Here is a 26,021-nt window from a genome sequence, read left to right on the forward strand (position 1 = left end):
ACTCCCATTCCCTCACTACTGGTCTGTTCTCTGAGCAAAAATAAAAGAAAAACCTCTTTCCTGTGACACAAAACTCAACAATGAACTTTTTCAAATTCAAGGCACATTGTCTATCAATAATCACATCGGTCTGTCCGTCATCACCAACCGACATTTAGGCCAGGGTACGTAGCACTCCTGACACTTGTTCTTCACCGCTTGGACTCATCCGCCTATCCCTCCCTTTCTCCAGCTGGCATCTATTCTCCTCTCAACTTTTAGAGACGCTTCTGTTTGAATGGGAGAGCGACCACAAGTCCAAACCAGTAATAACATTTTTTTTTAAATTGTCTCGTCCTGTTTTCTGAGATTCAGTTCTCTTTTAAATCAAGTCATATCCACCAGCCCTTTTGGCAACCTAGTTTTTAAAAAAAAAATAAGCACTAAGTACTGATAGATAGGATAACATACACCGTTACGTGTGTTTAAGTAAGATGCGACTGTCGTTTTTTTGTACTTTTTCTCTCCCCCCTCTCACTCAAAGTATGAATCCGGTATTTTGTTGTTTTTCACTCATCTGTTTTAAGGTTTAAGTAAATGCAAGCAGGGACAGAGTTTGCCATGAAGTCTTGCTCTAGACCTGGGTTTTTAGGGGGTGGGACCTAGTCCTCTACGAGACGCCGTTGACCAGGGTCTCGCTGGGCGTGGCCATGCCGTTGCTAGGGGAACGCTTGGAGGGCACCACGCGCTCGTCCTTCTTGGCGCTGCTCCCGTTCTCCTGGGGGAACAGCAGAGGAGGGGAAACTGTCAGTTTAACAAGTTGCTATAAGCCGGTATTTTCTACGGTGTGTGTGTGTGTGTGTGTTTGTACTTTAGGCTCGGAAGCAGCAAGTGTCTCCTGGGGAAGGCTCTGTCGGCTCTGCGACTCAGCGCGGGATATGTAGTCTGCCACGGTCACTACAGACAAGAACCCAGAGAACAGTGATTTAAACAGGATATACTGTTTAATGACACATCCAGCACAACACAGTGACGAATGAGACTAAGGAAGGATACGGTAGACTAGATCAGACTACCATTTTCCTCTAAGGTCTAGACTGACAACAGGGAGGGAGGTTTGGGACGTCTGACACACTGCTCACCCTCGGCTGGCTGTCTGTCACGGCTGGGGGATCCTCCCTCGGGGTGGTTGCCGCGGTTACGACGGCGGCGGCTCCTGTTGCGGCGCTGGGGTCGGCCCTCCTCATCTGATAAAGGAGAGGAAAAAAAAGAGGAAGTATGAGAGACGCAACTTTACCACTTCAACTTCAAACTAGTCACACAGCATAACTAACACTGGTACTCTCCAGACTTCCTACCCAGTCCGTTCTCGTTGGGTCCGACCTGGCTGTCTGACTCTGTGGCGGCGGCGTCCATCACGCTTGGCTCCTGGTCATTACGGCGACGGCGGGAGCGTCTCCTGCGGTCTACTCCTCCCACTCCCTCGCTGGTGTCCGTGTCGCCCTGCTCACTCTCACCCTCCAGCAGGGAGAACGGGTTGCTGTCCGGGTCCCTCAGCACTGGCCAGGAGAGAGGAGAGAAAGAAAGAGAGGCCTAGCATATCAAACTGTACCACCTTCCAGTCGTAATGAAGGAAAACTTGGCCATTAGGTTTGACCCGAAACATCCCAGTATCACCAAGGACCAATTTGATTCATTAGAGCACACCGGAACAAAACATTGTTACAGAACACTCAAAAGAGCATTTCTCATTGGACAAGGTCACAAAGTCCCTCCCAATTTCAGTTTGTTTCCCTCTATATTTGGTGCACAATGAATACAACCCTGTACCCCATTTGGACTATTAATAGGCCTGCTGTATTGCACCATTAATAAGCCTGCTGTATTGCACCTGAGCTGATAGAGTTGGTAGTCCTTGAGGCGGGTCCTCCGCGACCCCGTCCGGTGTTGGATCCACGGCCCCTGCCACCCCGACGGGAACCCCTCTCATCTCCGCCCACGCCTCGGGGCCGCTGGTCGCGCTCGTTGAGGTCCTCTGACTCAGAAGCGTTGGACTGCTCAGAGTTAGTACCTGGAAAACAGAGTAAGGGGCAGCTAGAGACTAATCTTCAACTGACAATAGTATAGATTACGATAGTAAGTTAGCAGCTGTTTTGTTCTGACAGAGAAATGGAGTGAAATGAACAAATGGCGAGAGGGGGATGAAGGCAGGAATGATGGAATGTGGAGTGTTTTGTACAAAACTGTAGTTTTTAGTCCCAAGTGTGTGTGGTGTACCAGTTGTCTCAGCAGAAAACCCATGAGAGAGAATACCAAATAAATAGTCAGACCAGTTGGTGTTCACTGCAGCAAAGCACGTTACCAAATCGTCATGTCGACTGACGGAGTGTAGCCTGCAAACACCAAGTTCACACAGAACCAAACTATCCACTTGTAGTCAAAATAATAATTTGCCGTTTTAGATGGAAGCATGTGAGGATCGTTGGGTTGATTGTAAATGACTATCTTTACATTTTCTTAACATGAATAGATAGGCCTCTCCTGACTGATATGAAGTAGGTTGATATGGATGAAGGAGCATGGAGAAATCCTGAGTGATGGAGAACTACATCTTTGTGGAAGGGAGGGGGCGAGAGTTCAGGGTACAAGCAGACACTGTTAAAAAGGTATGTACACAGCTGTACACCGTCGCTGAGTAAACATTTGAAACGCCACTCAAAGTTTAGCCTCGTGTATGATAAATATGTTTGTATATTGAGATATTGGTCTTATCAGATGATAGAATGCAGTTAGCAGTAAGGGATCATGGGAGTTGTAATCTCGTCTCACCATATCCAGAGTACTGGCTGTTGGAGGGCCTGCGTCCTCGTCCGCGGCCTCCGTAGGTGCGGGAGGTGTGGAGGTTGGTGGAGTTGCTGCTCTCGTCTGTGAGGTAGCCCTTCTCCCTGTCCCCGGGGCCGGTGCCCCCGACCCGACTAGGGGGGGCACGGTACCCCACCCCGATCTGACGGAGCTGCTCGTCAATCTGCAGCCGCTCCAGACGCAGCTGCTCCACTTCCTGTTAGAGATGGACATGTTAGGACATATATCATTAGGTATATTCCTATAGGGCAGAGAGACAGCGATACATGTTAGGACATATATCATTAGGTATATTCCTATAGGGCAGAGAGACAGCGATACATGTTAGGACATAGTGCCTATAAAAAGTCTACACCCCCTTAAACTTTCTACATTTCGTTGCGTCATGAAGTGGGAATTAAATAGATTTAAATCGTTATATCAGTCGCTAGGCTTCCATCCAATTTGGCAGATTTTCATGCGAATATTCTCAAATCTGCGTAAAAAGCACATTATCCCACCAGAGATGTTTCCATCAGAGTTTTTGCGGATAAAAGGCTGTGCGTAATGACAGTGCACACAAATAACTTTTGCCATTCAATTCCCATGTACCGAATGAAAAATAAAAGTTAAATGGGTTTCCATCACATTTTCAACTCTGCCGGTTGCATTGCCAACGTGCCAACTCTGGTCTTGGCAAATGATAGCTTGCAGAAGCAGTGTGGGTAGGCTAACTACATTGAGATTATGGAGAAGAGCGATATTATTTGCATTTGTCAAACAGCAGCCAAGCATCGATCATCATGTCACCAGAATAAGACCCTCGATATTTGTTGGAAAGGAGGATCAAGCTCATCAGGAATACAGTGTAGATTTTGTTAATGACTATTGTAGCTGGAAACATCAGATTTAATGGAATATCTACATTAGGCCCATTATCAGCAACCATCACTTCTGTGTTCCAATGGCACGTTGTGTTAGCTAATCCAAGTTTATCATTTTAAAAGGCTAATTGATAATGGGCCTCGGTACGCCTATGTAGATATTCCATAAAAAAAATCTGCCGTTTCCAGCTACAGTAGTCATTTACAACATTAATGTCTACACTGTATTTCGGATCAACTTGATCCATAAAAAAAATAATAAATGTTTTTCTTTTAAAAACAAGGACATTTCTAAGTGAACAAAAACTTTTGAACGGTGTGAGTTATATATATATATATATATAAAAAATCACACACACACACCGTAAAATTCTTATGAGCCCATAACCAACAATGCAGTAATTAAGAAATTTGCTAAATATTCTAAAAGGAAAAAGAGTAACAATAATGAGGATATATACAAGGGATATATGCAAGGGATATAGGTAGTCAATATGCAGGGAGACAGGTTAGTCAAGGTAATTAAGGTAATATGTAGGTAGGGGTAAAGTGGCTATGCATAGATAAGAGGGTAGCAGCAGTGTATGTGAAGAGTGTGTGAAGGAATGAGAATGTATGAGTGTGTGGCGTCAATGTGTGTGTGTGTGTGTGTGGGTGTGTGTGTGTGTTGGAGTGTCAGTGCATTTTGTGCGAGTGTGTGATTAGAGTTCAGTGAGTGTTCAGAGCCTGCGCAAGAGTGTCAGTGCAAAAAAACAAGGGGCTCAAGGCAAATAGTCCAGGTTGCCATTTGATTAACTGTTCAGTAGTCTTATGGCTTGGGGGGGTATAAGCTGTTCAGGAGCCTTTTTGTCCCAGACGTGGCTGTCTGGTACCGCTTGCCGTGTGGAAACAGAGCAGTTTGACTTCAGTGCCTGGAGCCTGACTATTTTTAGGGCCTTCCTTTGACACCGCCTGGTATAGAGGTCCTGAATGGCAGGAAACTCTGCCCAAGGGCAGTGTGGAGTGTAGTAGAGATGGCATCATCTGTAGATCTGTTGGGGTGGTATGCAAATTGGAGTAGGTCCAGGATTTCTGGGATGCTGGTGTTGATGTGAGCCATGACCAGCCTTTCAAAGCATTTCACCGCTACAGATGTGAGTGCTACACGGTGGTAGTCATTTAGGCAGGTTACCTTAGTGTTCTTGGGCACAGGGACAATGGTGGTCTGCTTGAAACAAGTGGGCATTACAGATGTTAAGGGAGAGGTGGAAAATGTCAGTTGGTCAGCGCATGCTCTGAGTAGGCATCCTGGTAATCAGTCTGGCCCTACAGCCTTGTGAATGTTAACCTGTTATAAAAAGGTCTTAAAGTGGTTGCTCCACTAAAAAAAGTTTTGCGATCATGCTGCGGTACTTAGAGGTCATTTGTGGTTTAGTACGGTACCCGGCATCACAACTTCATTGCTCCAGACCAGCGCAAGCGGGAGTTAGAGCACTGATTATGCTTTTGGGTCCCAAGGCGCAACTGTGTCTCTGTAGTACTGCAGCCTACTCCTGACAGGTCACTTTGTACAGCGCCTTAGTGGCGCGGCAGTCTGAGACACCGAATCGCAGTGCAAGCTGTGTTGCTACAGAAGCTGGTTCAATACCTGTGCTGGCCTCGACTGGGAGACCCATGAGATGACTGCAGGTTTTTGGTTTCTCGCCCTCAAAAGAAAGACAATTCTAAATAAAAGCTGGCTTAATTTACAAATTAGTAACAATGTCAAGAAATACCCCCCCTTCAAGTTATTTGAAAAGTTATATTTTTTAAAACTGATTATTATTATTCATTTTGAATTATATAAAAGCCCCTTGGATATTCTCACAGATCTATTATTACCCCTGTTATTAGAAGGACAATATATATATATATATATATATATATATATTGGTAATGGCACCCAAATGGGACTGTTTGGCAGATCTCCAGCCTTATCCACTGAAATAGCGGTGGGCGCGCGCGAGGTTCAAGGCATGAGGGCAGGGGATGGGCCGTAGAGCCACGCACAGAAGACAAACCTAGCCCATGAGGAAGGGGTGGGGGTAGACCCCCACTCCACCCCAATGGGTAGCACAGAGCAACACTTAAGGGGCATTGCACTAATAATGGTGCTGACTAGGGAAACGTTCCTGCTGTTCTTAGTGCCAGTTTGCACGTTCAAACTAAAACAATGTAACTAATAATGGCGTGAAAAACGCCCCGTGGATATTTATTCAGAGGGCAGATATGGTTAAATATTAAAAGCATTAGACCTCTCACTAAAGGCATAAGACAAGTTTTTTTTTTTTAAATGACATGAAATGCACACATTTGTAAATCCCAAACTCTGAAAGTAATTGGAAAGGTAGATACAAATGATGTGACATTGTGGTTACAATAAAGAAAGCAAACAAAATGTAAACAAGATGCTGTGTTTTATTTACATTAGCGAGGGACAGCTGGTGGCATTTTGAAAACAGGTTTTCAAACACTTGTAGCCAGATTAGCAGGACACTACTCTTTATAGCCCGGCTACTGTAGGTGTGAAAGTCACCTTTCCAGTACTCTTCACCCCGGCCCATACTGCACCCATAACAGTTACCATTCAAAAACGAGCTGTTTACCCCCCAAAAAAGGACATTGTGACCAAAGAGAACAGACATCGTTTTCATCAAGCCAGCTTCTTTCTATGGTGCTACCCGTTCCAGGATTAGGATTTTCAAGAGGACTTGAAAATTAGCTGGAACTGAGATGATCACCAGAACAAAAAAAAAACAAAAAAAAAAGGTATTTTGGTTTAAAAGCATTTTCTATACAAAAAAAACAAACATGTATATTGCCTATCAATGTGGAGGCATACTGTGTAATAAAAATCAATAAAGGTTAAATAAATAAAAAAATGTGAATGTGTTTTTGCAGAGAATACAACCATGCCGACAACCATCCGTGGAGATCAGTGGACAAAGGGCTGGACAACACGCCGCACCGAGACAAAACACAAGGTTGCCAAGAAAGCAGTTAGTTTTGCTAGATTCTTAAAATGTGTACGCAGCATTAGTGTTGGACTCATTTCATTCTTAATTGATCTACCGTTTCTATCATAGGCCACTGTAAATTGATGGGGGCTCAGGGGTGGTACCATTCTGCTCATCTGATGAAGGTGCACATGGATCAGATTCAAACTTTGAAGATGAGATCAAGTCATTGAAGGCAGACCAGCAGAAAGAGAAACATTATCTGAGGGAAGAGATATGGGCGACAGCTGATGCATTGGTCCAGAGCATGGCAGCATTGGTGGAGAATGACGCGTTGAAGAGGGCGAGGAACGAGAAAGTTACAATCCATGCCAGGCACACCTGTGAGCTCTGGAACTCCACCTCCGACAGGCAGAGTCAACATACCTGGCGGGTTCATCAGGTCATCCTGACATTTCCATTCCTCTTCTGACAACAGAACTTGACCAACTGCTCACTGGGCAGAGCAAGTGCCATCCGGACCATTATGCTGTTCTGCTATGTTTACTTGTCAGACTGCACAGTAGCCTGATAAGACATAAGCCACCTGCATTTGTTTAAATACTTTATTATCCAAATGTAAAAGCACATACTGTACAATACAGTATTTCTTCATCAGCATCTTTATAATAAAATGATAAAAATACTCAAAATGCAGATGTTTATTAGTTATGAATCCATAAAATTACTATGGGAATAAATATCACAGAACGACAGGAATATTGGAACAAAGTTGTCTAATGAAGGTAAACTAATTTCAGTTTACTGGAAAATACTCTTTCAAAACACACACACGGTCACGTTGTACAGCGCCATTATGGCTATTAGCAGGTAGCTGGTCAATAGACTTGCCTAGGAGGGTAAGGGGGAGAATTCTATCGTCAAATGTATTTCTTAGTTAGGTTGGCTGTACTACAACTAGGCGTGATTGGATGAAACTGAAATTGCAACCACCAGAAAAGATCAAACAAAAAAGGTATTATGCATCACATCTGACCGTGTAGGGAGTCCCAGAATGCGGTGCACAACTTGCCCAGCGTTTCTCTCCCTCTAAAAACAGAAATAAATGTTTTGGCCTTTACTCAGATTACAATCACTCACTTTCATTCTCCCCCCACAAACAAAAAATAACCTCCAAAGTATTGTTATATATTATCAAGTTGATGGCACAGTCCTATAGCCCAGCACCTACATAAAGCTGAGTGACTCACTCATTCATGGCTTTGGATCAAAATAAGTACCAACATTCTTTCTGATAGTCTTTAATAAATAAATGTTTTGGTTATCCTGACCTGGACACCATGTACAGTATTATAATAGCCCATTATGGGTTATAAGCAGGACAATATACCTTTACCAACACCTCTCTGTATTTTGTTACTTTGTGGATGGGGACTCCCGAGTGGCGCAGCGCAAAATGCGTTGCTACAGATGCAGGTTCGATACCTGTGCCGGCCACCACCGGTAGACCCATGAGGCGGCTTTTGGTTTTAATTTAGAATCCTCTATATGTAATTATTGGTGGCGAGTCACGCCATATTTTCCAATATACTGTAGGCCTACCGTAGGTGACATGAGTCCCACTAGTGTTGAGTAATGTGCTGTTAAAAGTGGTCTTATTTATTTAAAGAGCATATTGAAGTTCGAAGCAATAGAATTTGAAGCAATAGCCTACAACTATTTTAGCACAGTTTCACACTGCGCTGGGGCAAGCATGGGCACTGGTCTTGATAAATAAAAATCTCTCATTGATTTTCACTGAATCTCCGTTTGGGTATTGGTTAGACAAAAATGATGGTGTAGAAATGTTATGCTCTTAGTGTAACCTTTATTTAACTAGGCAAGTCAGTTAAGAACAAATTCTTATTTACAAGGACAGCCTACTCCTTCCTCCTAGTTGGGGAATTGAACCCCGGACTCCCGCGTGCCTGCACGACACAGCATTCTTTAGCTAAATAGCCCAGTACTGTAGCCTACTCCCTACGCTGCAACTTTTAAAAGAACGAACCACTGTACATCGGCTACGGAGAGTGTGATCACACAGTCGTCCTGGACAGCTGGTGCTCTGATGCAAGGTTCAGTGTTGCTTGCCTTGAAGAAAGCATAGAAAGAATTATGCCCGTCTGGTAGGCTCACGTCACTGGACAGCTCGCAGCTGGGTTTCCCTTTGTAATCCGTAGAAGTTTGCAAGCCCTGCAGATATGGTGAACGTCTCAGCCGGTGTAGCAGGATTCAATATTAGTCCCATAGACGCTTTGCCTGTGATGGTTCGTCTGAGACGTTTTAATTTTTTTTGTAATTTTGCAGACGCTCTAATCCAGAGCGATTTAGTGTGCATACATTTTTGTACTGTCAAGTATTGGTCCCCCATGGGAATCGAACCCACAACCCTGGTGTTGCAAATGCAATGTTCTACCAACTGAGCCACATGCGAGACATGCATATGTATGCAACAACGCATGATTGTTGTCTGTGAAACACAGCAAAGGCCTACACTTTTTGGCCTAAATGCAAAGTCTTATGTTTGGAGCAAATCCAACATGTCACTGAGTAAATACCTCCTTATTTTCCAGCACAGTGGTGGCTGCATCATTGTATGGGTATGCCTAATATCAGCAAAGACAGGATAGTTTCTCAGGAAGAAAATAAGCAGGATGAAGCTTCGAAAAGGCAAGATTCTAGAGGAAAACCTGCTTCAGTTTGCTTTACACCAGACACTGGGAGAGGAATTCACCTTTCAGCAGGACAATAACCTACAACAAAGCCAAATCTACACTGCAATTGCTTTCCAAAATAATGAACGTTCCTGAGTGGTTGAGTTACAGTTTTGACCTAAATCAGAGTGAAAATCTATTTCAAGACATGAAAATGGCTTTCTAGCCATGATCCAACAACTTTACAGAGCTTGAAGAATTTCACCCAAAAATTAAAATGGGCAAATATCGCACAATACAGGTGTGCAAAGCTCAGACTAACTCAAGAAAACTCACGTCAAATCGCTGCTAACTGTGTTAACACATGCATTGCCTCAGGGGTGAATATTTATCTAATAAAGGTATATTAGTTTTATTTTTCATTAATCCTTTAACACATTTGGAATTGTATTCCACTTGACATTACAGAGTATTGTGAAGATCGTCGACAAAATTACTATGAAGTCCATTTCAACTCCACTTTGTAACAATAAAATGTGAATAAATCCAGGGGGTGGGGGTGTAGTCTTTCTATAGGCATTGTGTGTAAGATTCCTATAGGGCAGAGGCCAAGGTACATGTTAAGTTAAAAAGCATATGTGTAGCTAGAAGTGGAGTAGGAAGTTTACATACACTGAGGTTGGAATCATTAAAACTTTTTTTCAACCACTCCACAAATTTCTTGTTAACAAACTATAGTTTTGGCAAGTCAGTCAGGACATCTACTTTGTGCATGAAAATCTAAAGAAATCAGCCAAGACCTCAGAAAAAAAATTGGAGACCTCCACAAGTCTAGTTCATCCTTGGGAGCAATATCCAAACGGCTGAACGTACCACGTGCATCTGTACAAACAATAGCACGCAAGTATAAACACCATGGGACCACGCAGCCGTCATACCGCTCGGGAAGGAGACGAGTTCTGTCTCCTAGAGATGAACGTACTTTGGTGCGAAAAGTGCAAATCAATCCCAGAACAGCAAAGGACCTTGTGAAGATGCTGGGGGAAACAGGTACAAAAGTATCTATATTCACAGTAAAACGAGTCCTACATCGACAACCTGAGAGGACGCTCAGCAAGGAAGAAGCCACGCTCCAAAACTGCCATAAAAAAGCCAGACTACAGTTTGCAACTGCACATGGGGACAAAGATTGTACTTTTTGGAGAAATGTCCTCTGGTCTGATGAAACAAAAACAGAACAGTTTGGCCATAATGACCCTCATTATGTTTGGAGAAAATAGGGGAAGGCTTGCAAGCCGAAGAACACCATCCCAACTAGAGGTCGACCGAATCATCGGAATGGCGAATTAATTGGGGCCGATTTCAAGTTTTCATAACAATCGGAAATCTGTATTTTTGGACACCGATTTTGCCGATTTTTATTTATAAAAAAATATATATATATATATTTACCTAGGCAAGTAGGTTAAGAAAACTTATTTTCAATGACGGCCTAGGAACGGTGGGTTAAACTGCCTTGTTCGGGGGCAGAACGACAGAGTTTCACCTTCTCAGCTCGGAGGATCCAATCTTGCAACCTTACAGTTAACTAGTCCAATGCAATAACGACCTGCCTCTCTCTCGTTGCACTCCACAAGGAGACTGCCTGTTACGCGAATGCAGTAAGCCAAAGTAAGTTGCTAGCTAGCATTAAACTTATCTTATAAAAAACAATCAATCATAATCACTAGTTAACTACACATGGTTGATGATATTACTTGATATTATCTAGCGTGTCCTGCGTTGCATATAATCTGACTGAGCATACAAGCATACAAGTATCTAAGTATCTGACTGAGCAGTGGTGGGCAGATGCAGGTGCGTAAACATTCATTCAAACAGCACTTTCGTGAGTTTTGCCAGCAGCTCTTCGTTGTGCGTCAAGCATTGCGCTGTTTATTACTTCAAGCCTATCAACTCCCGAGATGAGGCTGGTGTAACCAAAGTGAAATGGCTAGCTAGTTAGCACGCACTAATAGCGTTTCAAACGTCACCCGCTCTGAGCCTTGGGGTGGTTGTTTCCCTTGCTCTGCATGGGTAACGCTGCTTCGATGGTGGCTGTTGTCGTTGTGTTGCTGGTTCGAGCCCAGGGAGGAGCGAGGAGAGGGACGGAAGCTATACTGTTACACTGGCAATACTAAAGTGCCTATAAGAACATCTAATAGTCAAAGGTATATGAAATACAAATGGAAAAGAGGGAAATAGTCCTATAATTCCTACAATAACTACAACCTAAAACTTCTTACCTGGGAATATTGAAGACTCATGTTAAAAGGAACCACCAGCTTTCATATGTTCTCATGTTCTGAGCAAGGAACTGAAACGTTAGCTTTCTTACATAGCACATATGGCACTTCTACTTTCTTCTCCAACACTTTGTTTTTGCATTATTTAAACCAAATTGAACATGTTTCATTATTTACTTGAGGCTAAATTGATTTTATTGATGTATTATATTAAGTTAAAATAAGTGTTCATTCAGTACTGTTGTAATTGTCATTTTTACAAATACATTTAAAAAATAAAATAAAAATCTGCCGATTAATCGGTATTGGCATTTTTGGTCCTCCAATAATCAGTATCGGTGTTGAAAAATCATATTCGGTCGACCTCTAATCCCAACCGTGAAGCACGGGGGGTGGCAGCATCATGTTGTGGGGGTGCTTTGCTGCAGGAGGGACTGGTGCACTTCACAAAATAGATGGCATCATGAGGGAGGAAAATTGTGGATATATTGAAGCAACATCAAGACATCAGTCAGAATATTAAAGCTTGGTCGCAAATGGGCCTTCTAAATGGACAATGACCCCAAACATACTTCCAAAGTTGTGGCTAAATGGCTTAAGGACAACAAAGTCAAGGTATTGGAGTGGCCATCACAAAGCCATGACCTCAATTCTACAGAAAATGTGTGGGCAGAACTGAAAAAGTGTGTGCGAGCAACGTCAACACTCCTGACTCAGTTACACCAGCTCTGTCAGGAGGAATGGGCCAAAATTCACCAAACTTATTGTGGGAAGCTTGTGGAAGGCTACCCGAAACATTTGACCCAGGTTAAACAATTTAAACGGAATGCTTCCAAATACTAATTGAGTGTATGTAAACTTCTGACCCACTGGAAATGAAAGAAATAAAAGCTGAAATAAATCTCTACAATTTTTCTGACATTTCACATTCTTAAAATAAGTGGTGATCCTAACTGACCTAAAACAGGGAATTTTAACTCGGATTAATTGTCAGGAATTGTGAAAAACTGAGTTTAAATGTATTTGGCTAAGGTGTATGTAAACTTCCGACTTCGACTATGTGGACTGGCAAACATTTATATGATTTGATTATTTATTTAGCAACATAATGGGACCCACCCATACTTATGGGCCCTGCTCAAAAGTAGTGCACTATAAAAAGGGAATAGGGTGCCATTTGGGATGCAATTTTAGTGGGGAAAACCCCATCAGTGCAGAGTTGACACAGCCTTAAGTCATGTGACTTTACCATCTGCAGCAGTTTGATGTGATTTCCCAGTGGTTTTGTGAAATAAGCCATGTAATAGCCAAACACTATGTTCTGCAGTGTGTACAAGGGGGTGGTCAGTTTAGGCGTTTTAGGGATTGGGCTAAAGTACAGACAGCAGTTTACTGGGAACTTTTGGTTAGGTGAGGTGGTTGAGGGTGGAAGGGTTGGAGGGTGTCACTTCAGAATGCGACAGCTGTCGCCACTGAGCCTTGTGTGAGGTGGCTGACGATGGGTGAGGGGGTGCAAGGATGAGTAGAGGGTGCGTTATTTTTGGAGGCTAGGGTCCAGATATCCTGTAATCTACACCCCTACCCCTCGTCCCAACCCTGAGTAGGGGGCTATTTTTAAAAGCACAGGGTAAGGGCAAAATGGAGCCGCTCTCAGCAGCTTTCACATGAGGTAGGTGGAGGAGGGCGGGACAGGTGACCAATTTGGAATGATCTGACACCACCTTCTACACACTGCATCTACTCCCCTCTCCCCATACAGAAGTGGTGGTGTGTAGAATACACAGAAGAACACCAACCAGTGTAAGACAACGTCTTCCATGAATGTCCACTCAAGAGTAGCTAGACTAGAACTTGCCCTGGATTCAGGGTCAGATATTTTTACGGTTATGGTTAGGGAGGGGTTGGGTAATCTGATCCTAAATCTGTGGGTAATGGGAACTCCTACCATGCGTCTATATTCTGGCCATTGGCCCACAGTATGTATGTAAGCATGTATAAAAAATACACAGGCATATAGGGTCAATATATATCTTAACGTGTCGTAACAGAGAGGGGTCCAATGTTTAATTGACATGAGCAGAGGTCAGGCCTGAGAGCGGCAGTGATCTCTCCCCTCTGTGTGTGTGTGTGTGTGTGTGTGTGCGTCTCACCTGTAGGTAGGCCACATGGTACTCCAGTAGGGCCTGGGCGTTGCTGATGTTCTCTTTAGTTCCCACAAAGACAAAGGGGACCATGCCCTGGAGAGAAGGACAGTGTAAGAGAGTGGACTGTTACGCTTCATTATACATTTGGAGGTGGACGAGTCCTGATGTTTAGTCATGGACATTTGGACACATTTGTACATTTACACAAGGGCCAAATAACTGGTGTCTTTAAATTGATGTACATAGAGGTTTCTCTTTGAAGGGACATTTTTTTTTAAATAAAGTGGGGAAAAGCACACTGAACAACAGTGATATACACCAACCGATGGAGTGGGCCCAAGCAACCCCTCCTAGAATGGGTAATGTACAGTACAGACATGCAGCGGAAACTGAAATGGGACAACTGACAGCGTCGACAGACCAAGCCTATGGATTGCAAAATTCCATTCACCTCTTGTTTAGGGGCAGTGTCTTCTCTGCCAGCCCCCTGCTTGCCTACCTCCTCACGGGGAAGCTTTTTGTCATTGTCCCCCTCGATCCGGACCCGCACCACCCCGGACTTGTCCACAATCTCCTGGATGACTTTGCCATTCTTGCCGATCACTTTTCCTGGGAGAGGAGAGAAAGAAGAGGGGGCATTTGGAGACCAAGGATTAACTGGATGAATCCGTAAACATGGGCACCCTCATAGATATCATCCTGACCAACTTGCCCTCTAGTTTATATCAAATTATAAAAGATGCCACAATTCAGACAATCTTTGTTTCTCAGTACATGTGTATGCAGGAACTTTCCTGATTGACTAAATCATGGGGGTGGGGCATCACTCACCTACGAGGTTCCTGGGCACCTGGAAGTAGTCTTCTTTGAACTCCAGGAAAACCCTGGCCAGCTTCACTGCTTCTGGGGTCTGCAACGCAAACACAACATCAATCCAACCTGCCATTAAACACATACAGAGAGAGATAAAGGCTGACAGCCTGCCACACACACGCTGACACACACCAAGACCCCACTCTCACCACAACATACCCACCCACCTCTCCGTAGATCCTGAAGGTGCAGCTCTCCTCCTCCAGTTCGATGGCGGTGACACCAGGCACCTTCCTGGCCTGCTGGATGTTGGCACCGTGGGAGCCAATGGCCAGACCCATCAGGTCTTCCCTTACCTTCACCTCTTCCTGGTACGCGGACGCCAGCTGCTTACTTGTCTGGGGGACAAGGACAATAGGGTGTCTGTCTACATGTTGATGGCCAGTCTCCAAGTTACATTCTCAAGCGTGTTTGATTCTAACTGAATGAACATGGGGTGAGAAGTGTGTGTGTATACCTCAAGGTGTTTAGTGGCTTCTTCGTTGCGGGACATGAGCATGAGCTTGGTACGGATGCTGCGGAAGTGCATGTCGCTCAGGAGAGCAGCACGCTTCACTGTTGTCTCATTTGTTGACTAGAGAAAGCAGAAGTGTTAGTCTGAGAAAGCTGGTTAAAGAAGAAAAAGGGACATTACTAAAAATGCTAGCCTTGAAGCACTGCTCTCAGAGTAGGAGAGCGGATCTAGGATCAGGTCCCCCCAGTCCATATAATTGCCTAATAATGAACTAAAAAAGGCAAACTGATCCTAGATCACTAAGCTTCTCAGAGTAGGAGTGTTGAATACAGCCCCTTAAAGCAGTAGTGGCTGTGATACTGACCAACACGATGAGCTCGTGTGAGGCTGCACTGTAGAAGATGCAGTTGGCTCCAATGGCTTTCCTGAAGTCTTTATGGATGTTGTCGTTCGCACAGCTGTTGGTTAATAAAAAAAGAAAATAACTTGGGTCAAACCACAGTTATTCACAACAGTGCACTATGCTGCTACTGTGAAAGGCTGATGGCCTGCCCAAAAGACAGCTCAAAGACATAGCTCCAATGACAACATTTCGATGTGTATAACTGTCTAAACAAGAAACCCTTCACAAATAGCACCCTATTCCCTACACTATGTAGGAAGTAGCCTTTCAACAGTGCCGCCCCAGTGGTGAGGATGGTGTAGTGTAGTGCACTGCCGGGGTCAGAGGTCAAACACTCACATGTTCCGTAGGTCTTCTGGGATGGCGATGGGGACCTTGTGGAAGGAGTTTCGGGAAGAAGGGCTGTTGGGGTTGACGGGCCGGATGCGTTCGTGCGTGACGATCTCGTTGTATGTGGCGTCGCACGCTGCGTACTCGATAACGTAAAACTAAAGGGTTCAAATAGAGAGACAAAGGTTCTCAGAGATGGCGAAATTGCAAGAGAAAGAAAATATTTAATGAATAGAAATAGACCCAGATTAATATAAATATGGGTAAAATAACAAGAATAATTTTTTTAAAAAGAGTATATTTTACACAGAGCTCCACCATATACCTTTATTAATAAACAACGTTTCAATCCTGCAAGGATAACAAGGGTTTTCAGAGATTGAGAAATGGCAAGAGAAATAATGTGTGCCGAATAATAATAATGGGGACTATAGTGTGTTAGGCTAGATGAGGTACTTCTACCAAACTACCTAGGGAGTAAACAGAGCAAACAATCAAACAGCCACAAAGACGTCAATTATTCATTCCACACAAGACAACTTACATTGAATATTCATAGGGCTTTGGGTCAAGGTTAATCAGAAATGGCACTTCTCTTTAAAAATGTAATTCAGCTAAGGTTTTATTCATGTGATAAATTAACCAATAGTCATTTTCTTAGTCCCTTCTGACAGAGCGAGGGCAAGAGAAAGAGCGCGAGAGAGAGAGCGAGAGAGATGGAACTCCACACAAAGCACAAACCACACAAAGCTGGCATTCCAAACCTTTATCACTGATCAAAATAGTGGTCAAATCCAGCATCAAGCCTCACTAACGGCGTCCGTATGCTTCCCATTCGAAACAGTTCGTGCATATATTATGACGACAATGTGACGTTTCTGTTAGTTTTGGTCGTCGGCAAGGTTTTTTGGGGAACTGCTAATAATACTAGGTACATTTCGTATTCACAAATGCAAATGGTCTAATTCAAAACCAAACTTTATTCACTTTATAAATGAACTTAAACAATATGGCACTACTTTAACTAAAATGAAAAACACAAACATTTTTCTCGAGCCAAGCGGAATTTCGGAGCCAAAGTCCACACTCCATTGGTCATTAGTAGGGATTCTTCAATTAAGTGTTTGTTGTCATTCAACGATACTCGTTTTCATGCACATTGACAAATAGGCTACAGCACCAAACATCTTGGACGTAAAATCCCATTCCTCCTCCAAAACAGCTCGAGATCAGTGAGGTTGGATGGAGAGCATTTGTGAACAGCAGTTTTCAGTTCTTTCCACAGATTCTCAATTGGATTCAGGTCTGGACTTTGACTTGGCCATTCTAACACCTGGATATGTTTATTTTTGAACCATTCCATTGTAGATTTTGCTTTATGTTTTGGATCATTGTCTTGTTGGAAGACAAATCTCCGTCCCAGTCTCAGGTCTTTTGCAGACTCCATCAGGTTTTCTTCCAGAATGGTCCTGTATTTGGCTCCATCCATCTTCCCATCAATTTTAACCATCTTCCCTGTCCCTGCTGAAGAAAAGCAGGCCCAAACCATGATGCTGCCACCACCATGTTTGACAGTGGGGATGGTGTGTTCAGTGTGATGAGCTGTGTTGCTTTTACGCCAAACATAACGTTTTGCATTGTTGCCAAAAAGTTCAATTTTGGTTTCATCTGACCAGAGCACCTTCTTCCACATGTTTGGTGTGTCTCCCAGGTGGCTTGTGGCAAACTTTAAACGACACTTTTTATGGATATCTTTAAGAAATGGCTTTCTTCTTGCCACTCTTCCATAAAGGCCAGATTTGTGCAATATACGACTGATTGTTGTCCTATGGACAGAGTCTCCCACCTCAGCTGTAGATCTCTGCAGTTCATCCAGAGTGATCATGGGCCTCTTGGCTGCATCTCTGATCAGTCTTCTCCTTGTATGAGCTGAAAGTTTAGAGGGACGGCCAGGTCTTGGTAGATTTGCATTGGTCTGATACTCCTTCCATTTCAATATTATCGCTTGCACAGTGCTCCTTGGGATGTTTAAAGCTTGGGAAATCTTTTTGTATCCAAATCCGGCTTTAAACTTCTTCACAACAGAATCTCGGACCTGCCTGGTGTGTTCCTTGTTCTTCATGATGCTCTCTGCGCTTTTGACGGACCTCTGAGACTATCACAGTGCAGGTGCATTTATACGGAGACTTGATTACACACAGGTGGATTGTATTTATCATCATTAGTAATTTAGGTCAACATTGGATCATTCAGAGATCCTCACTGAACTTCTGGAGAGTTTGCTGCACTGAAAGTAAAGGGGCTGAATAATTTTGCACGCCCAATTTTTCAGTTTTTGATATGTTAAAAAAGTTTGAAATATCCAATAAATGTCGTTCCACTTCATGATTGTGTCCCACTTGTTGTTGATTCTTCACAAAAAAATACAGTTTTATATCTTTATGTTTGATGCCTGAAATGTGGCAAAAGGTCGCAAAGTTCAAGGGGGCTGAATACTTTTGCAAGGCACTGTATGTGCTTCCTGCTGCATTAGTTATCCCAATTAGCCTACATTAGAGTGCTGTGTGTGGGTCTATACAAGGGATGACTGAGGGGTATCCCGCAGTGGACGGAGCGTGTGTGTAAAACGCTGATGCATCACACAACATGCACATGACATTGCACAAATGACTACTTGGACTGATCAAGAAAATTAAAAGGGGACTATTTAGCAACAGTACACCAAAGTCTTGGTTGAGATACGGGGATGTTCATCACCTCTTCACACAGAGTGAGACCCGACCATGTTGCATGCAAGCACACAGAATTGTTTTTAAATCACACACACACACACACAGTGCCCCCCCCTACCGACCCCATGCCGGCCCCAGCGTGCACCCGACCCCTAACTCACCAGTCCCTGACTCACCTCTCCCTTCATCATTCTCACCCGGGCCAGCCACCAGCCACATGGCTCCTGCTCATTGGCCCTCGAGTACACCTGTTGGAGGGGTAGACAGGAGATGATTATACCGGGACATACAGGTGTTTATACCTGCTCGGGTTGCAAAATTCCAGTAACTGGCAGGTTTTACTGAAATTCTGGATTTCCTGATCAATTCATCATGCTTAGGGATGCCCCAGAGCAATGATACCAGAACAATTACAAGAAGAGGGGAAACTTTCTGAAATCTACCATTTAACATTAACCAAACAGGTCAGGCAAAATATTTAGTAAAGTGATTATGTAATGATATGATAAACAGTGAGATGGAGTGTCTCTCCATGGCGAAGATGATTAGAGTGCTGCTGTGCTGAAGAATGGAATCCTAGCTGGCTAATCATGTCTAAATTGGACTGTGGTTAATCCGTCTCCACATCGCTCTGCCGTAGTGAACAGGACTCTGGGTAATCTCTGGACTGGCTGGGACCTGGGCTCATGGGTAGTAATCTCCAGCTATGAATGGAATCACGACGGAGGAAGCAAACTAAACCACTGATAGTGATATGGATTAATGTGTGGTATGGAATGCTTTATGACATCACATGTGGGTAGGGTCAGTGCTATCCGGGATCCTTGAGAAATCCCTACCCTTACTTAAAATTAACCATTTTAAAAATGTCAACTTTAATGGGGTAGGGACATCCCAAGTATCCGAATAGCACGGAGCGTGTGGGCAATGGACTAAACAGGAGGTAGAAACCAACCAAGGAAGGAGTTTCCACTGTTTTTCTGGTCAGGTCACACAGTGAGGAAAAACTCCTGGCCCTCAAAAAATAATGAGGGGAATTAGGTTGGAAAATTCCAGAAACATTCCCAAATTTTCTCAGAAATCCCAGGTGGAAGATTCCTGGAATGTTTCTGGAATCTGTTTTGCAACCCAAGTGGGAGATAGTGGGATCTGGAGAATTTGGGGACATAACATGAGCGGGCAGACGTACCTCCACCTCCTCTCCCTCACCGATGTCCTTGTGGTAGTCAGCTGGGGGCGGCAGCCGAACGTCACTGAAGGGCAGCTGTCTCTCTGGTTGCCAGCTTTTTTTGGGGGGGGGGGGGGGGCAGCGAGGTGGAGAGAGCGAGGGAGACAGATCGGGAAAGGGGAAACAAACACCTTTCAGTTACAACAGTAGGAGGAACATCAGCTGACCCCCCCCCCCTCTTCTTGTCATGTGATTTATGAAAGTTCACCTCCTGTCCAACACTTTATATTACATTGACAGACATCGCCACACCAGTTCGGTCCAGAATAAAGTCTGGGTGTGTGATAGATCAGGCTGATGGAGGAGCTATAGGAGGACGAGTTCATCGCAATGGCTGGAATGATACCAAACAAACACATGGAAACAATGTGTTTGTTCCATTGATTCCATTCCAGCCATTACAATGAGCAAGTCCTCCTATAGCTCCTTATACCAGCCGCCTCTGGTGTGTGCGCATGTGTAGCAGAAACTTCCCGGAACACAGACCCTAATGAAAGTACCATAAAGAAACAGGAACGAGACCCAAAAGCGTGTCAACCCCGAACATAACTAAAGCTTAATAGTCATTCTGCCTGAAGCAGTGTTCTCTAGCTGACAGACAAATCACTTGGTGACAGGCAGTCAGTGGGGGCCAGGAAGTGAGATGAATGAGCGTTTACAAGAAGGGGAAAGCCATAAACCTAATAGAGTTACTGGATTACATATGGTAATGATCCTAAGACACCACCTATAATGTACATTAGATCATTTATCTATGGGAAGACTGTGTGGGTGAGAATCAAGCATCATATAAAACTAGGATATCCGGTAGGTAGTAGCGTGTCCTTTTACATAAAACACTCCAAATGAGAGCTCAGTCTAAAAACAGTTCAACCTACTGGCTTCAGATTCACAGAAAGATATGTATGTCAAATGTGAGGGGGTTCATCATAGTTGTATTTAGGGATGAAACGGTTACCGTTTTCACAACAAAAAAAATCCTGACGGTTAGCATTACCGTTTCAATTTTTAATAATTAAAACCATGTTTGATTAGCGAGGTTTGAAAAACTCACAGTAAAAACTGTCCAGCATCAACCAAAGTTAGCAACAGTCCGCCATGTTTTGTGTGAAAACATGGAGGAAGGCAGTGACAGGACCAAATCTGAAGTATGGTCGTATTGTGGGTTTTACAAGCGTGCTGAGGGAAACTGAAATCGAAGATGGTTCCCGGTCTACAGAACATGCAAAATAAATACGTTTTTATTAATAAAATAAATAGCTGCGAAAAGGGGGTAACACTTCAAATCTCTTGAGTCATTTTCATGACCACCACCTACTACTTTATAGCGAATGCAAGGTAATTTAACTTTTAGCTCAATGCATGATGTGGGGACTTTGGAAAGGGGGAAAATGTTATGGTTTGTCTGTAACTTACTAATAGCGTGTCAATAATGTAAACCGAAGCTGTCAGTGTTACCTACTCCTGTAAAAACACTTCACGTTGTTCTGCTGTATGTGTCGTGTGTCTGCAGACTATTTGCCCATTGCACACGATAACACGCTATGTAGTCGTCACCCTACCTAACATATTTTGTTCATTTAAAATCTGGCAGACGTCGACTTGGTTTTAAAGTGTTCCAACAGGAAAAACACTATAGACTCCTGTGTTTATGTCAATTGTTGGGCTCATTGCAATTTGTGTTGTTATTTTAAAACGTCAACACTGCACATTTGATTTGTTTATATATGGTTGTATTGTTCTCACATGCACATTGCTTTACCCGTGTTGTTTTTATATGCACATTTGATTTGCTTACTTTTTTTTATTTTACCTTTATTTAACTAGGCAAGTCAGTTAAGAACAAATTCTTATTTTCAATGGCGGCCTAGGAACAGTGGGTTAACTAAAACTGAAACTTTTACCTCTCATGGCCACATGGTGCCATCTTTAAAGTTATTATTTTAATGTTTACGCACAAAAAAAAGTGCATAGTGATTCTAATTTGATTGGTCGTCTTAGTGTGTATCAGTACATTTAGAACATTTCCAGCACATTTGAACAATACCGAGATAATACTGATAAGCATAAATTGTCACTATAATCATGATATGAAATTTAAACACCGTTTCATCTCTAGTTGTAATATAGGCTAGCTAGCCAATATAATGTAAAGGCCAACCCTATTTTGAAGTCAGTGGCTCAAATATGAAGGAGAATGGTGTCAAGGAGCAGTAAGCCAGCAGTCTCACAGAAAGCATGGCTTTTCATTCATTCACGTAGTATCTTACAACCAGCTACTCCTACACTTCCACAAGGCAAGAGGACAGGAGGGAGGTTGTTGGAACGGCAGAGCCATCCCAAGAATGGCAGGGGCCACTGTCCAGCCCCCCTGCCTGCATACCATAGGGAACTATATTTAGCAGGGGACTATATTTATTTACAGAGTCAACTAGAGAAAGAGGAACAGGGGGTAGGAGGAGGGTGGCTAGCGAGATGGGATGGAACAGTACAGGGGGATATGAGTTCCAGAAAGAAGGGGGTGGCGGGGGGACTATAAAGGTTTTGTGGACAGCTGTGTCCGGACCACAGGTGGTTCTGAAACGGGGATTTCAGGACAGTAAAACTAGGCCAAAGAACTGGGGGAGAGTGATGACTTGAGCAGAGTGGCTAGACTGGTGATAGTGTGCAACTCGGACAGATCTTCCATGAGTCAGTAACTACACAAGCAGAGGGTCGACTCTACACGTTATGTCACGAGAGAGAATGAAAACTTACTTGTTTTCGAATACTATTGTGAGTGAGTCTTCGTGGACATCTTTGATGAACCCCTGAAAAAGAAGAGAGAAACCCCAATCGTTATGTTAGGCAAACGTCTACGCCACTGACTGATGGGAGGGCAGAGGGACTAATGGGTAGACTCATAACCCATGAAAGAACTATGACTGTTACTGAAAAGACTGTGTAGCCATCTTGGGGACAGGGAAATATAACTGAAACTCTCTGGATGTGTGAGAGCTCTGGGGATGTGGCAAAAAAACATAATTATCTTGACAGCAGTAGACAGTCCTGCTGTGCTGGACATCTCTCATTTCAATGTAATAAATGTGGCTTTGCGTGTTGTCAGAGGGTAAAAACAGGTCTGACTACATGGGTATCAAAAGCGCACACGACCGTGCCCACTGGAGAAAGTAATGCGATACCATATCCTTGATCAACAACCATTACGAGACCCCCTCGCCCAAATATGTTCCTCATCCATCACAGTCAGCCATTAACAGATCTATCACAGTGGCATAAACTCTCCATCAGGGTGGGAGTAGAGCGGAGACAGGGGGGGGGGGGGGGGGGGGGTTGCCACGGTGCTCAGTGTTACACTGCCTTATATGGGGCCGATGTCGCTGGCAGTGGCACTAGGGCCTGAGAGGGAGTGTCAGAGCTGAGGTGAGGGAGTTTCACCTGCTGGAAATGAAAGGGCCGGCACTTCCCAGGAAAACCTGCTTAGATTTCAGGAGGCAGTCTAAGCGAGCATTAGGCTATGTATGAAAGCCCTTAGCATTAGATTCCCTCATATTACACATTCTCACAGTAACTTCACAGCTCTGCTGCCACTTTCTCAGGCCCCAGAGAGATGGCCAAAGAGCCAGATGGAAGCCAGATTGAACTGCAATGTCACAACACAAACAGCCACCATTTGTGTCGCTGTCACGCAAAAGTGCAGGCATGGGCACAGACTGGATAGGTAGTACCTACCACAGAGGAAAAACACTGTTCTGATAGCTGCTGTGATGGAAGAAAGGAGGTAGGCCTAATAGCTATATTCCATTACAGGGCCTACTGAAGTAGCCACGTGTTGTGTGATGTAGTGAACAGTGTTCCATTCTACTATCAGGTCAAGGGTCAGGCAAGCCATTTGGCATGGCAGTCGTGGTCACATGACCCCAGGAGAGCACAGCGGTTAGAGTGGTCATTCACGGCCGTACAGTGATGTCACTCCTTCTCCGGCCATGTGCTGTTCCAGGAGGACTAGAACTCCCCACATGCCCAAAGAGGGTCTCCTCTGGGGGTGCCAGGTCTGTGTAGAGTGGGGGTGCCAGGTCTACACCCCTGACATTACTGGTAATAGCAGGATATTCCTTTTGGCATCTGTGTATGGGTTACTGTAACTGTGCAGAAAGGGCAGCGCTGAAGGGGATTGTAGTTTGTGTGTGTTACGCATGTGCAAGACATCAGGCATGTCGTCTTCACCTAAATTATCCAACCAATCTGGTTCCTCTGGAAATCATAATCACACCTTTAGAATACACAGGGAGAACTCGTTCTCAAATAGCTTACCTGGTTAAAAACGTGAAATATATAAATAAAATCTGAACAAGAGTGAGGAGAGAAATAAGCGCGAATGTCCAGAGTGCAAAACTGTCAGCCAGTAAACAGAACAGGTGAGAGGAGTGTAAAAATAAACCACGAGTCAATGAGAGGGGAGAGTGGAGCTAGCTAGAGAAGAGACCGGAAAAAGTGAGGAAACAAATGAGACAAGGCTAAACAAAAGAGGTAGAGAATGACAGAATGGAAAGATGAGGAAAAGAGGGATAGGAAGAGAGCATGGAAAGGGGGAGGACTATGGTGTTGACTGACTGGCGGAGTGTTGAGATTAGGATAATCTGTTCTACCAACACCTGATTCAGTCCCTCAGTCATTGTCAACCCTGGGCCATTCAACCCATAGCAAATCACTAGGGCCTATTCAACTGTCTGCCAGTACACACACACACACACACACTTACACTACAGCAACCATTTGGCACAGACATTGAATCAAGTCATTTGACTCAATTTGAGGAGTCACTAAATAAAATGACTGAAATCGTTGACTTCCCCTTGTTGTGTCACGTATGGTTATTAAGCCATTGTGGTGTGATGATTTTTTTGGAAACAGTCATATGACTGACTGACTAACTAAGTAAGTAATTTGATTCAATGAAATAATGAAGGCTGACTCAGCCCACTCCTTGGAAAGAGAATTGAAGGGGGGGTTATTGCTCGGGATAAACCGGGCGAGCAAACAAACAGATCGATATTTCATTAGGTATCACCATTTCAGATGTGGCATCATTCTCCAATCCACATTCTCGCCAATTTGAGAGGTTAGCTAGCAACTCCAACCAAAGAAAGGAGTGCCCGGGAAGATGTTAGGTGATGCCAGACTAGGTAGCTAACTGGCTAACGTTAGCTAACTGAACAGCCCAAACAGAAAACATAGTTAAGACATTTGGAATTTAGCTAACAAAAACAGGCCACGACAAGCGTTCACCACAATGGCAAACCCTGACGAAGTAGAAATCTATGAATAGCGACCTTATCATTTGATGTTGGGCCTACTCAATGAATGATGCGACCCGAATCTGCCAACTAACAACGAAGATGAACTCACTACCTAGCTAGCTACTCTAGTTAAAACAAAACAATGTCGACTGATTCATATTTGTGGTTGTTTAACGTTAACGCATGACTATCCTAATTACACCGGTCATTTCCTTTACCTTGTAGAAGGCCCCGTTCGAGCCGCGAACCTCCACCGCCAACCCGTCCATAGTAGTCGGTAGGTCCCCACGACTAGTCTTTTCTGAAGCCGCTACGACTCCGTGCGGTTCCGGTACCACCCCCAGCTTCCCTGCCGCTGGCCCGTCGCCGCTCTCCAACCGTTTGTGGATTTCCAGTGTTTCGGGTGGTGGAGGGAGAGGGGTGAAGGGGCTGGGGAGTTGGGTGTTGATGGGATCAACAGATACCGTTAGGTAGATAGTCTCCAGCGGTCAACTTGACGTTTGCTCACACTAGTTAGCAAACTATCGATAGCTTTGTTAGCTGGCGTGCAACGGCAAAATCAAGGTGCTGTCCTGCGTTGAGACGGGGACCGCGGCAGTCAAGTTGCAATGTGCTTCAAAGCTAGTAAACTAATGATGTTAGCTATCGCTAATTACCTAAGTTAGCTATCACCAACACCTTGACTCCGTCACTTGCGGGGATGTTAAAACAGGCATACAAATGCAGCAGTCGATGTAATGTTTTTGTATAAAGTCGTCAAAGGGATTCCTTTATTTTATATTGAAGTACAATTTTGCTAGGAAGACTCCTCCCGATAAAAACGTATGTGGTGCACTATCGCCCGGCAACTCCTTTTACTCCAACCGCCCGTCCCCTCAAACGCACGCCGAGTTACGGAAT

The 26,021-nt window shown here is 44.0% G+C and overlaps 1 protein-coding gene across 4 annotated transcripts; it reads right to left on the reverse strand.

Moving 5' to 3' along the window:
• Window positions 1-412: 412 nt before the first annotated feature.
• On the reverse strand, window positions 413-26,021 carry LOC139378944 (FMR1 autosomal homolog 2). 4 transcript variants are annotated; one of them, XM_071121574.1, is made up of 17 exons: window positions 25,340-26,021; window positions 22,579-22,631; window positions 19,783-19,876; window positions 18,770-18,841; window positions 15,871-16,019; window positions 15,493-15,586; window positions 15,132-15,248; window positions 14,842-15,012; window positions 14,633-14,711; window positions 14,253-14,410; window positions 13,808-13,894; window positions 2,809-3,037; window positions 1,871-2,050; window positions 1,338-1,538; window positions 1,122-1,226; window positions 851-936; window positions 413-757 (listed from the first exon to the last, which is right to left on the reverse strand). In XM_071121574.1, exons 1-17 carry the CDS (start codon window positions 25,388-25,390, stop codon window positions 650-652), a joined length of 2,034 nt encoding a protein of 677 aa, XP_070977675.1. In that variant the 5' UTR covers window positions 25,391-26,021; the 3' UTR covers window positions 413-649. The 4 variants fall into 4 exon arrangements, with proteins under 4 accessions (XP_070977675.1, XP_070977676.1, XP_070977674.1 ...); XM_071121575.1 differs by having other exon boundaries at window positions 14,301-14,410; window positions 18,755-18,841; XM_071121573.1 differs by having other exon boundaries at window positions 18,755-18,841.

The sequence above is a fragment of the Oncorhynchus clarkii genome, chromosome 21 (genome assembly GCF_045791955.1).
Source record: "Oncorhynchus clarkii lewisi isolate Uvic-CL-2024 chromosome 21, UVic_Ocla_1.0, whole genome shotgun sequence".
NCBI lineage: Eukaryota > Metazoa > Chordata > Actinopteri > Salmoniformes > Salmonidae > Oncorhynchus > Oncorhynchus clarkii.

What these genes read in the sequence shown, in the direction of transcription:
- LOC139378944 (XM_071121573.1), bottom strand. Translation starts at nt 25,390, where the DNA reads ATGGACGGGTTGGCGGTGGAGGTTCGCGGCTCGAACGGGGCCTTCTAC. An exon ending in GGTGCCCAGGAACCTCGTAG is followed by an intron (nt 14,411 to 14,632) that starts GTGAGTGATGCC and finishes CTCCTCTCCCAG; the next exon opens with GAAAAGTGATCGGCAAGAAT. An exon ending in CAGCCAGTACTCTGGATATG is followed by an intron (nt 2,051 to 2,808) that starts GTGAGACGAGAT and finishes TCTGTTTTCCAG; the next exon opens with GTACTAACTCTGAGCAGTCC.